The following is a 13,762-nucleotide window of genomic DNA, read 5'->3' on the forward strand; positions in this document are numbered from 1 at the left end:
CAAAGAAAAAATACACTGAATCTGGAGTGCAAAGGTGTCCGTGGTCAGTTTTTAGAAAAGCTCAATTTTTTCACACATTTTCTGTAAATTTGATACTGTTGAATTACAGAAAATGTATGGGAAAATCAAGGATTTCAAAAAAATGATCATGGACTTCTTTGCACTCCAGATTTAGTGTATTGTTTCTTTGAATTCGTAAGTTATTATTTTCAAAGAGAAAGCATCAGATGTATGAATTCAGGAAGAAACAGCTGGCCTTAGTCTAATACAAATCTTATAATTTCCCGACATTTTGCCTTGTTTACCCATGATGCAACTATGAGCGTGAACTCCTCTATTAAGAGAGTCGACATTGTCGCTCCAAAATCTCAGTTCATCCCAAGCTTCTTTAGTCAACTTAACCTTACAGTTCCATGATAGTTTCTGATTTACGTGCAAAGCACGTGTCATGACCCTAGCCACACTTCCTACTCAAAGAGTGACCGAGATGACTCGGCCTACCACAGAGGCTATATCTCAAATCTGAAAAATTTACAATCATCCTTACGTAAGAGATTGATACTACTCTTTAGCTTTGAAAACCCTTCGTTCGGTAACCGAAGTAGAACCCTATTGAGTATCAAAAAGAACCAAGTGAACAGTGCGGCCGAGCCACAGGTAATAACTTGTACAGGCTCCCGGCCAAAGGGAGTTAATTGTCTTCGTTATAAGAAAACTGTACCTAGTCAAATCAGCGCGAACTGTCCAACTATTAATTATTGATACTACCTCCTAAGCCTTCATTGAGATAAATAGCAATGAGGTAAGAATTTTAAGTCCTTCAACAACTCGTGAACAGATCAGTATTCTGCGGATGACAACCCAAAAGGTAAAACTGAAAGTACTTCACAACGTCATCGCTAAAATCCCAGGAGAAAGCTAAACTTTTATTTACAGTGATCAGGAAAACTTTCAACATGATAAACGTCACGCGTTCACGAGTTCATACATAAACGGGACGGATATGTGCCTTGTAGCCTCCCACGCAGACGTTCCAAGGGGTTCGTCACGTGTTCCTGCCCCACTGAGTTAGTGGGGCAGGAACGCGTGACGAACCTCTAAGAACAAGTGCGGAGGAGGGCTTGGGATCGTTCTCGTACCCAGAGCTGCGATCCTTTTGACCAGCACCGTGGATCGAGAGCTCTGGCTGGACCAAAGGAGTGGATCGCCTGTCACCCTAGGCTCCTGTCGCAAGAGTGGATGGCAGATGGCTTTATTTATCTGCGCGTGCGCAATAGGTATAAACATCATAAAAGCGCTTTTTATGTACCGACCGATGTTTACAGAACACAGAAATGGAAATGCCAACAGTTTAACTTTTTCACACTAAGTTTACGGGCTTGTATAATCTAACTTCACATACCATCGAACTTTTAATATTTCGTCACATTCCCTACTCACATAAATGTCACGCGGTCAGCAACCCGCCCTGTCAGATATGACTGGCGCGTGCATGTAACCCGCGCGCGTGTGCAATTAACCGCTTAGTGCCCTCGTGAGTGAGTTATTTTGTTCGCGAAATCTTTTCGAACATACCAATGGAAACACTCCCAGCTTAATTTTCGCTTACTTGAGGCTTGTATAAACTAGTTCCACGTACTATAACTTTTGAAATATATTTCTTAATGTAGTCTGGCGCTCACATTGAATGTCACGCGTAAATGAGTTAACATGCAAACGCGTGGGACACGACTGGCGTGTGTCCATAAATCATAAGTGCATCATTTGATTGTTAGGTGATATCCTCTGTATATCAGCAAGGCAATCTTTTCAGTAACGACTTCTGGACTGAACTGACAATTTGTCCTTGGGAGCACTTATAGCATTCTTCTGAGGTTTAAGTTTTACTTCTAAGAAATGACCACTAACAAGGAGACGGTAGGAAGATCGATTCTCGCTTGTCTCATATCGACCTTGGGGCCTGTGAGCTTCGGATACTGTTTAGCATACTCATCATCGGCCTTAGTGGATTTGTCAAATGATCAGACAGATCCCGCTATACGATTATCTGACTCGCAAGGATCCTGGTTTTCGGTGAGTATTTTTTTTTCTTTTCATCTGCGCTCACGCTAAGCATTATAAACTATATTTTGCCGACATACAAGGCTTTTTTTTATTTGAGTGTCTTATACAAAATAGCCTATTAAAAATAGTCTGACCACAGGCAGCCCAAGCGCACTATGTTTGGGTTCGGGCTTCAGAGGTCATTTGGTCGGAGTACTAGAATTAATAGTGTATTATCTGATGCCAAATAAATGCAAAAATCTTAAAGATACGAAATCTTCTTGTTTGTCTATCTGTACTAGTAGCCTTTAAGGTAACGAAGGTCGAGATTTCTTGCATTATTCGAATTTTATCACATGTCAGACGTGTATTCGAATCTACAACGCTAAGAAAAAAAATCACGATCACGCGAAATACTGATTCAAAAGTCTCCCTTACCTTTAGTTTATAGCCACTCTGTGTCCTACGGCCGGTTTAAACGCCGTTTAGTTGAGTTTCCTTCCATCGAGTACTGGCCACCAAGAAACTCGACTAAGCGGCGCTTAAACCGGCCGTAGGACACAGAGTGGCTATGAACTAAAGGTAAGGGAGATTTTTGAATCAATATTTCGCGTGATAGTGATTTTTTTTCTTAGCGTTGTCGATTCGAATACACGTCAGACATGTGATAAAATTCGAACAATAAGGGCCCGAATCACATGTAATTCGATGTAATAATGCAAGAAATCTCGACCTTCGTTATCTTAAAGGCTACTAGTACAGATAGACAAACAATAAGACTTCGTATCTTTAAGATTTTTGCATTTATTTGGCATCAGATGATACACTAATAATTTTAGTACTCCGACCAAATGACCTCTGAAGCCCGAAGGAATACCAACTAAACAGAAATTTAGAAGGGGTTGATTCCGCCTCTCAGTTTTTTTAAAGGTGAGGTAAAGTAAGACGCACCACGGGCCATGAGGCCAGTAAGGCAGACGCTTTTTAAAACCCGTTTTTAGCTCATGGATGACGTAGTCATGCCATGGGCTTTTGGAGGCACTCGAATGGCACTCGATCACTCACTCACTCACTCACTCACTCACTCACTCACTCGATTCTCATTAATTTATTCATTAAAGTCAGATTAAACATGTTACTCCTACCTCCCTTACTTAGTATTACCTTTTTTCCAAGTGCCTTTTACGTATATGTTTGGAATATTCTAGAGGGTACTAGTAAGGCGAATTTTTTTTCCCGAGATGGGTTTTGTATAAATAACAATATTTTAAAGAACACTGATAATATCATCCGCAAGAAATGGACTTAAAATTGTTAAAAGGACATTGAAATAATTGAGCGTGGATCATTGTTGTATATTTGGACAAATTGTGCACATTTGTTCCCGATATTGTACTTGATATGGAGAAGATGCGATCAACAGGAGCATGAAAGAGCTGTTGCAGCCTGACGATGGGATTTCGTTCAGCGAAAAGCGAATAAGCCAAAGAGCCTTATAATCACTGCAAAAAAACTGTCCTCGAATTGTTAAAGCAACATTGAGGAGTATCTATTGAGGTTTTTCCAGTTATTTGGACGAATCCGTTCGACCATTTGTCTTCGTATGCAAACAGGGAATGAATTAATGTTGTGTCAACTAGAAGCACAGGTTTTAGAACCAACAAGCGTTACGCTATTTTGCTGGAATTCTTAGGTGATCTTTGCCTTAAAGTAGGCTTTTGTTTGTCGGTGATTACATTTAGCAGTGCTATTAATGTAATTTCTACAAGAAATGCTGCGCTGGTATAAAAGGCAATCGGATACTTCGACTGCGTTTAAATTACTTGGCTAGGTCAGAGCACGTACTGCTTTGAGCTTAATTTTACATGTATTAAAATAATTTTTAGCTCGTGTTTATCAAAAGCGCGTTCTAAAGCAGTTCAATTTAGCCATAAACGCCTGTATTCTGTATCTAATATAGCTCGTACTGCATATACTAACCGTTACGTACTCATTATATGGAAACGTTTATTTGAAAGCATCGCACTTTTAAAACCACGGTTTAAATAAAACAGAAAAAAACAAACTCATGTATGTAAAACTTGGCTATTTTACAAGAAAGTGCACTGTCGTTCGGAAAGTGTTTGACAGTCAGATGAGAAAGCAAACTATTTTACAACTAAAAAGCGTTAATAATTGCTTTTAAAAGTGATCTTTGCTTTGTAAGTAGAAATGCTGCACTGATAAAAAGTTTCTAGAATATTCAGGTACACATGCAATCGGATACTTCGAGTCACGCTGTATTTTGGCAAGTCCGTACGCAATGAACCGTTCAAAAAGACTTATATGTTTTTCTTTGATTATTGAACTGTCTTTTCTACACTAATTCAATTCATCCATGAGCTCGCTCCTAGGAGCCTTTGATTTATAGTATGAAATACCCAGGAGTATAGAGGGGATGCTAGTTAATCACGGGGTTACCAGTACCCGTCATATTCTCTCTTGTCCGTGATCATGAGAAGAAAGACATGTTGGAGCTGTTGAAACCGGATCGACGCCGCGCCAGTCCACATATTTTCCTTTCGTTATTCTCTTTTGCGTGAAAAAAAAAAACACAAACAAGACCGGCCGTAATGCTAAAGCGAATGACATCAAAATTATGGGCAGACATTATTATGTAACGATTTCGACCTTCTTTCAGGCAATTTCATCGGACGTCATTTTTTTACAGGTTCTGATACACGTGGTTTTGTCAGCTGGCAAACGTTTTTAAAAAATAGATTCAGAAGTTGACAGACCTGATTTTTCTTCAGACATGTGCGAATTTTTGCTTAAAATCTTATATCTTATAATCGGAGGTGAATATAAACGGTGAGGCTTATTTTAGGAATTGATCATGATCATATGATTGGCTTCACAAGCTGATCCTGTGTTCTGATTGGCTCGAAATTTCAATCTTTGTTCCCGCAAAAATACATTTTCTCTTGGCAAGTCAATGACCAAGCCAGTAGCCCATGGTCATCGGCTCCTGACCAAGCATAATGGCATAAGAGGCGTTATTTTATTCATTTAAATTTTTAATTGTCTTGTGACCCTCGCTAAATTCTCGCTTGCCTTAGCTTGCCAACCTCGTCCCCAGGCCTCGTCCCTGGCTTTGGAGGTGGGGCGCCGTCACAGTGATATGGGCATTCCCGCGTTTTGGGCATCCCCATTCCCATATCCCTAGCGTTTTGGGCATCCCCGGTGGGGGATGCCCAAAACGCTGATCGCTTCGACTTTGCCTAAATTATTTCAGACTGGGCAAAAGTCGGATTGTCAATCACGAAGTTACGGCTGAATAGTGTAGAGGCATGTTAGAATTATATCGTCTAACACCGTTTCGCCGGGTTTATTACGCAGAAAAAAAAAACCATTGGCAGTAAACGTTGGCTCAAAACATGACGAAACTGAAATTTACATCCGCATAACATCGCTTCGCTGTACAAAGCGCCCTGGGGACGAGTTTGTTAGCTTGTCTGGAAAAAAGGAATGAAAAATAACGTCTGTTATGCAGGCAAGGGCGATATCCACCAATCTCAACCTCTAGCATGGTCAATAACGCTTATATTTTGAAAATAGTATCCAGCGATTATGCCAGCCTGAATCGGGTTTCACGTGGGCCTAATCAACACGGACCAAATGCATAAATCTATAAAAACGGGCATTTTTGCTCCCTTGCAGGAATTTTATTATATCTGCTGAAACAAACATCGCTGACTAAATCAACTCAACCGGCCTAAATTAATTTGGGTCCCGCTAAATTCGAATTCGACTCGGCTTGAGTGAACGCCCCCTACAGGGTTACAGTAGCACTTAACTAAAAACATTGACATCGAATGCTGTATTCAACACAGAGCGAGAGTGCCTATTTTGTCTTTTATAGGTATTTCTTTACGCACAACCCCGCCTAAGTGAAACCTTCATTCGCCACTTAGAAACTACCGCTCACTTTCGCAAAGACTCCTGGGACTGTTACTAGGGAGCGCGGGGAAAAAGCTGCCAATAGCTGACCAGCGCGTCCCCAATGACGACCCCAGAGACAATTGCGGGACGTAGTTCCAGCTCCTTTCTCGTTTTAAAGGAGCGTCAGGATGCCGGATTTGCTCCTGGCGGCTTACTGTATGGGCAAAGATATTGGCTTTCCGTCCTAAATACCCAAAGTAAGACAAAAATCTGCATCTTAAACCCCTAGGTGAGACGAAAAGCATCCCTTTCTTGTTCATATTGCCAGAATTCATACCATGAAGGAATTATCTGATTGGCTTTCAGCAGTCCTGATTCCAGCATAAATTGGGTAGTGAAATAGGGCAATATGCGTCATGCTTAGGCAACTGCACAATACGCGCCATCGGCCGGCACGCGCCCACTTCCCGCAAAAAAAAAATTCGGAAGATCTTGTGATTTTAAGAAAAGCTCAAATTATTACAAATTTTGTTATAGCTATGATTAACTGGTAACAGAACTTCGTATCGTCCAATTTGGCCTGTAACTTACAGATCACAGACCGAATGGGCTTCTCTCAGTTCTACTACTATCATTTTTATAGCCTGTTCCAGGCTCCGAGATAGTGGTGAAAAGTCGTTCAGTAAAAAGAAATGCGAAAAACGCGCGGGGGCTGGGGAGAGACAGACATTTTTCCCGCCTCCACTGGCACTGGCACAGGCTATCATGGGTTAACAACATAATCGTAAGACTCACAAACCAAGATAGAAAGAGCACACCGCGCGAGCTTTATAAAATGTTCAAGTATGGTGTTTATTGGGCCAACAGTAAACAATGAGATCGACATGCTGCCATTCAAAAACCCCAAAATTTACTGAGAAGAAAGAAGACGTCGGGAAAAGTAGCGGGCGACACGTACAGCCTTAGCAAATTTTCAAGTTTTTTTTATAACTGCTAAATCTTGCTTAATATTGGCGAACTTTAGGGATTTAGTAACGCTCAAAGTGCCCTTTCTGAAAATATGTGGGTCTTGTGCAACCTCGCTCCCAGGGTTCTCTCCTACCCGCCCTACGGAGCGGGTAGGAGAGAACCCTGGAAACGAGGTGGGGTCTTAAGTAATACATGAACTCGTGTCCAGTCCCTAGGCATTAGGGCAATGGGACTAGTCCTGTAACTGAAGTTTTTTTTTTTTTTTTTACCCTTTGCGGTGCAGGTACTGGCTGCCTTAGCTCAAGCGCAAGCCCTGTCGTTTACGCTAGGCTGAGAAATTGCTCGTGATCAAGAGAGAGAATAGTGTTATAGTTTAGCCCTTGGGATATGTGAATTTCACTAAAGTTATTTAGAGGAATCAAAGGTTTCAAATTAATGGGAAGTTAGTTGCGGAGAGTTCAGCAAACCTTTATTCAGTGTTATCAAGGGAGAATTGAACTGTCGCCATTACAATATTCTGCAGTGTTTACTACGAGGCAGTCGCGCATGGGCTTGATGACTAAAATGTGCGGACCTCTCAGGAATTAGACTTTCATTTAATTACAACTTCTAAAAATAACTTAAGCAAAATTCACATATCCTGGCCAACGCCCTAAGATTCTCTCTCTGTGCCATTATTCTCTTCTACTGCGGTGATCGAAAACATAAATGTGCGAAATCAGGAGCCCATAAGCTGGAGCGACCAACTCCCACACTAGGCCTGTGTCACGGCGCTTTTACGGACCGGTTTATTTTTAGACACATTTTAGGGCAGTTTTTCCCGCGAAAATGGAATCTCCGCCACGTCTATGAACGCATGCATTCGAGGTATGAGTTATCAAGAAGGAAAACGCAACGTCATTAAAAGGCAAAAATTATCAGTTTTAGGCCTGTAGGGTTTGCTGACTGGTTTGTGGGACTTAAAAGATCTTCTAAATTCGCGCCAATACTTTTCTAAAAATAAACTGGTCCGTGAAAACGCCGTGACACGAGTACATGGAAGTTGCTCGCTCCGGGTTATGGTTTCCTGGCGAAATCCATTCTTCCACTCATGCAGGCTAGAAAAGTGTCAATCACTCTTTCAATCTCTCTCTGCCTCTCATTTATTTTTTCAGTCTTTAGTCACTGTTGGAGCCATGATTGGGTCATGTATAGGAGGATGGTTAATTGACAAATTTGGTCGCAAGGGCAGCATCCTCATGTCCGCAGTTCCCTTTGAACTTGGATGGCTTCTTATCAGCTTTGCAAAGAATCACGCCATGCTGTACGCTGGTCGCATTATAACTGGCTTGGCCTGTGGAGTGGTCTCACTTGCTGTTCCAGTAAGTCGTTCTTAAACTCTATCCTCCGCCGAGGCTCCCGCTGGGCATTCCAATAAAAATAACAATAATTAAAAAATAGTAAGCGCGTGATGGACGATGGGAAGAGGAAAAAAAGCGGGAGCATCTCTTTCTGTCTTACCCCTTCCCATCATCCTCCTTCCAAGATAATTGGTCTTTGAAGAGGTTCGCCGGAGAGAACAGCCTACACCACCACTAGTTTCCCCATAAACTGACGCCTGTGAAACTAGTGCAGAAATTCCACATTGATGACGCGTGACTACCTAGATCTACAATTCTAGGTAGTGCTTCTTATTGTCGTGCCGCGAGGGAAATTTGCCTCAGCCAGTCAGAAGCACTACCCAGATCTGGGAAGTCTCACGTCATGAGTATGGAATTTCTGTGCTCGTTCCTCAGACGTCATTTGGCGGGGAAACCAGTGTTGGCGTCGCCAAATGTCAGTTGTTCTCTCTGGCGAATCTTTTCAAAGACCAATTATCTAACACTAACGTGTCATGCCTAAGTAACTGGACGGTACCCATGCACTTAAAGGACTTTTTTTCACCGCTACCAAAAAAACTCCTAGAATTTCTTGTGTTTCCATTTAAAAAAGCCTAAAATATCACAAATCAGTTTGTCATAGTTATGATTAATTGGTTACAGAACTTTGTGGCGTCCAATTCGGTTTGTAATGGTACTCGTGATTAAACGAATCGTGCTCGGCGCAACGCAGTCGTCCGATTTTGTTGATCACTCGTATGATTACTGGTTGAATTGGACTCCACTCAGTCCTATTACCATTATTAATGGGACTACGGTACATTAATATTGACTTAATGCTTCTTTTAAAGATTTAGCTAAAATAGAGTTACACTTCGTTGAAAGGAAATTAACTTTATAAACGCCCCCTCGATTATGTGCCCTCCTTCTAATTTGCGCCCCTTCTTTTAGCCAAGTCGGATACAATGAATTTATACGGTAGCAACTTCCTTCTTAAGAGGAAGATCCAGAGGAGAGCCTTCCCCTTATTTTTAGACTAAACTGAGGTCCGAGGGGCTCTAAAATTTTTTTTGACACCGCTTCCCCCCCTATTTCAGGGTCTGGATGACCCCCCCCCCCCCCCCCCCTTATCTGATGGTCTGGTCCGTCACTGTTATTAGAGACCTTCAGATTCGACGACAAGGGAGACTGCGAGGACGAGATTTCACTTGAACTTACCTCGCGTATTCTAATAGAATATACGCCGCGGAAAGCTTCATTGTACTTTTTTTCGCCTGAAATATTAGCACGGTTATTTTCTCTTGAAGGAGGTTAAGCCCTCTCTCGATCGCAAACTGATAAAACTTCTAAAATTTGATAACTTGTTTCCGTCATTACAACAGTCTCGCTAAATTTCGTAGTAGAATGACGACGGCTATTGCGTTCTCCCACCAAAATGACACTGGTTCATGCGCGCACTACTTTGTATTGAGAAAATCTCTTCTCGTACTCGTTTTCGTCTTAGAATCTAAAGGTCTCTCTATTGATGCTTAGGTGTACATCGCCGAGATTGCGCCAGCAAGGCTACGTGGAGCGCTGGGTGCTTCAAACCAGTTAGCCATTACATTCGGCTTATTACTGTCATTTGTACTGGGGGTTGTGTGTCATTGGAAATGGCTGGCTCTTATTGGTGCTATTTTGCCTGTCCTCCTTGTGATCCTAATGTTTAAAATGCCAGAGACGCCACGTTGGTCCTTAGGAAAGAACAGACGAACTGAGACTTTAAATGCTCTGCTTTGGCTACGGGGTCCTGAAGTAGACATTGTGGAGGAGCTCACAGCCATCGAATCTAGTCCAGGTACACATACTTTCTTATTGCAAGGGAAGCCCGGGGGGTATTCACCAAAGTTTTATGCGGGGAGGCTCCGCCCCGAGGTCTAACTCACCTTTTTATATACCATTTTTGGCAGAAAAGGTACCCCTTTCGTATACCTTCTATTGACAAATGCAGTGGCAGATCCAGGGGAGGGCCGGGGGGGCCGCCCCCCTTATTTGTTAGACCAAACTGAGGCCCGAAGGGTCGCAAAAATTTTTTTGGAGACAGGCCCCCCTCTTTTATCAGGGGCATCGATCTCGGCCGAGAAACTAAATTCCTTTCGACTCGATTTCGTTTCCGTAAGTGATGAACTCGGATCCGTAATCAATGATTATCTCTAGTCAGAATTACAATGTCGTTACATTTTTATTTTCAGAACAACAGGAGAAGCCTTCATTGCGTGAATGGCTATCGCCAGAGTTAGCAAAACCTCTCTTTCTGAGCATTGGATTAATGTTCTTTCAACAATTTACTGGAATGAACGCAGTCATTTTTAACGCGGCAAGCATCTTCTCAGCAGCAGGTTTCAAAAACGGCAAACTCGTTGGCATAACAATAGGCCTGATGCAGTTTTTGGGTACCTGCCTGGCTTGCTTAATCATTGAAAGAACAGGACGACGGATCCTTTTATTAATAGCATCAATAATCTTGGCTGTTTCTCAACTTGGTCTTGGCTTGTATTTTGAAATCTACATACCTCCCCATGATGAGAGCCAGTCTTCAGACGCGCTAAGCTCCATAAGTCATTCCGTAGAAGCATCAAAGATCAGCTGGCTGTCCGTGTTTTGCTTAATATTCTTCAACCTTGGTCATGCCCTTGCCTGGGGTCCGATTCCATGGCTCGTCATGTCAGAAATTTTTCCCCTGCGTGCTCGAGGTCCAGCCGGCAGCATATCAGTTCTATCCAACTGGCTAGCCGCTTTTATCGTCACCCTTACCTTTAACAGTCTGCAGTCGTCATTTACAGTTCCAGGAGCATACTGGTTCTATGCAGGATGGCTCTTACTGGGGTTTGTCTTTGTTTATCTATTTATGCCAGAGACAAAAGGGAAGACGCTGGAGGAGATTGAGGCTCTGTTTGACAAAAACAAGCGTTCCTACCAACCAATCGAATGAGGGCGAGGCAGATCCCTACGGCTAGAGGGTGAACCTCTCACACGGGAGATAGTCTCCCGTACAGAAGAGACAGGGGAAGCTCGTTGTGCCGCTTAGGGGTGCAGATTGCAGATTTTGGTCTTACTTAGGGTGTTCAGGACAGGAGGCCGATACTTTTCAGGCTTTTAACCATAAACATATCTCTCGGGCTTAGTATGAAGAAAAACTGAACAAGGCAGTCTGATACTGTGTTGTAGACAGCACATGGCATCACAACAACTCCAGACTGTTCACAGTCCCCTTTTTTTTCGTATGATTATCGAGGGCCCACTGTCACAGAGGTCATTTTGGTTTAAAATGTACCGAGGAGGCGGGCCTCGAGGTTTGTAGCGGTGGGAGAAGGGAGGCCTCTTCCCAAACCGACCCTCCTCCCCGTTAGTAGATTTCGTACTCATCCTCAGGCTAGACTCGACACATTTAAAACCAACTAACAGCCTGTAAGGGTAGGTGCTCGCTCCTGACGATCTTACAGAAAAGTAGAGGACTATGTAGCCTGAGGAAACAGCCGACATTTGACGACGCTACCAATGGTTTTCCCGCCAAATGGCGACTGAGAAACAAGCGTAGAAATTCCATACTGATGACGTGTCACTACCCCGGATCTGGTTAGTGCTTCTGATTGGTCGTGCCGCGTGGGAAATTTGATTCGACCAATCAGAAGCACTACTCAGATCTGGGTAATGAGCATCATCAGCATGGAATTTCTGCGCTTGTTTCTCAGACGTCATTTGGCGGGAAAACCATTGATAGCGTCGCCAAATGTCGGCTGTTTTCTCAAACTAGGGACTTTGAACAGTCTACAGTCTACAGTCTACAACAACTCTTATTTGGTCGTCTATTTTAGTACGGTTTTCATAAAGGGTCTCGCCCCATGCAATAAGGGAATCCGGTTTCCTGAATCCGGCCAATTTTTGCTTGTGGAATCCGGGATCCTATACTTTGCAATGCGGAATACAGCTCAAGGAATCCGGAATCCCACTAATGATTCCAATCCACAATTCAGGTTCCACTGACAAAGACTGGAATCTTGTAGCTGGATTGGAATCCAAGCCGTGAAATCCAGGATTCAAGAATGTGTTGGATTCCCTTAATGAGGCGAAGGAGTCAAAAAAATCTGATATAAGCCATACTTGTCTAATTCCTTAACTTAATTGGTTCCCTTCAGGGATTTAATGTTCATTTTCTCACGAGCAATCCAGTCTTCTTATAGGGGAACGCCCCCACACCTCCCCCCTTTATTATTATTATTATGCGCTGTCTGAAACAATAGAATTTAAACAGGTTTTAAATTATCCAAGGAAAAAAGCTTATCTTGAACATAGTCCTTTTTTTTTTTCGTCTATTAGCATGAACTATAGTTGAATCTAACTTCGCTGTTTAACTGTCCAATTAATTTGACCTGTCTGTTTTCAGGCAGCTTTTCACAATCGAACAGGTCAAATCACACTGCATCGGCCAAATTAAGCGATAAATAAGGAAAGCTTAAACCAGACAGATTCCAGCGTTTTGTTGCTGTGCAGTAACCGTAGAGAGCGGGACAGCAGTTCATAATCAAGAATGGATTTTTCTGACTTAAATCCACCTCCCCTTTCCTGTTTCCTCCCTCGCTCGTGCTCGCCTCGAGATTTCTCCTCCCCCTCCCCCCCCCCCCCCAAAAAAAACCGGTGCTTGCTACGCAGGCTATTCGTGGAGTGGCATTCTGTCTGTTCTTGCCATGCTTTTGAGGCAACACGTCTTCGCGTAACCAAGTATCGTACCAGTACGATTGACGTCAATCTCACTGATATCGGTAGCCTGCGAAAACATCCGTTTCTCCTCCCTCTTCGCCGATGGGGACGTTTCGCGCGAAACGTCCCCAGCGGCGAAGAGCGAGGAGAAACGGATGTTTTCGCAGGCTATGATATCGGGAAACATCTTCCAGTTTGGTTCATCTTCTCAATTCCCCCATGTAAGGGAGTCCAAGACAGTAGTGAATTCTCGATTGTACGCTGTGGATTCTGCGGGTCTTTCTCAGTAAAACTTCGATTCTGGATTCCAAAGGTTCGTGGACAAACTGAGTGGATTCCGGATTCCCCGAGCTGTATTACGGCTTTCTATGCCCTGGTTGATTTGGGATTCAAAAAACAAAAATTTCCCGGATTCCGGATTCCACAAGCAAAATTTCCCCGGATTTCCTTAAATGAGGTGATTCTCAACGCCAACATTTTTAGCCAGTTTTGAATAATAAACATGGGGTTTCAGCCAATCAGAAACTCAGAAATATTTTGAATGAATAAACGCACGTTACCTGAGTCACTAGGTTTTGACGTCATGGATTCCCCAGAGAGCGTTGTTGTCACGCGCCCTCTCACATGATCGTTGCTTCCTTTATTGATTGCTGCCAAATATTTCTATACCGATAGTAGTGTAATGTGATTCATTCGAACTTCTAATATGGCAAATTCTGAGTTAGGCGAAAGTT

The 13,762-nt window shown here is 42.8% G+C and overlaps 1 protein-coding gene across 1 annotated transcript in view; it reads left to right on the forward strand.

The window, feature by feature from the left end:
* The first annotated feature begins 1,793 nt into the window (after positions 1-1,793).
* The window catches only part of LOC140945251 (uncharacterized), a 20,731-nt gene continuing 8,762 nt past the window's right edge, over positions 1,794-13,762 (forward strand). Inside the window, exons 1-5 of the mRNA XM_073394301.1 lie at positions 1,794-2,073; positions 8,088-8,294; positions 9,825-10,128; positions 10,523-11,259; positions 13,717-13,762. The exon at positions 13,717-13,762 is cut by the window's right edge and continues 206 nt beyond it. Of these exons, the coding sequence (XP_073250402.1) occupies positions 1,897-2,073; positions 8,088-8,294; positions 9,825-10,128; positions 10,523-11,259; positions 13,717-13,762 (1,471 nt within the window). The 5' untranslated portion in view covers positions 1,794-1,896. The remainder of the gene's footprint in view (positions 2,074-8,087; positions 8,295-9,824; positions 10,129-10,522; positions 11,260-13,716) is intronic.

This window comes from Porites lutea, chromosome 8 (assembly GCF_958299795.1).
Source record: "Porites lutea chromosome 8, jaPorLute2.1, whole genome shotgun sequence".
Classification (NCBI taxonomy): Eukaryota; Metazoa; Cnidaria; class Anthozoa; order Scleractinia; family Poritidae; genus Porites; species Porites lutea.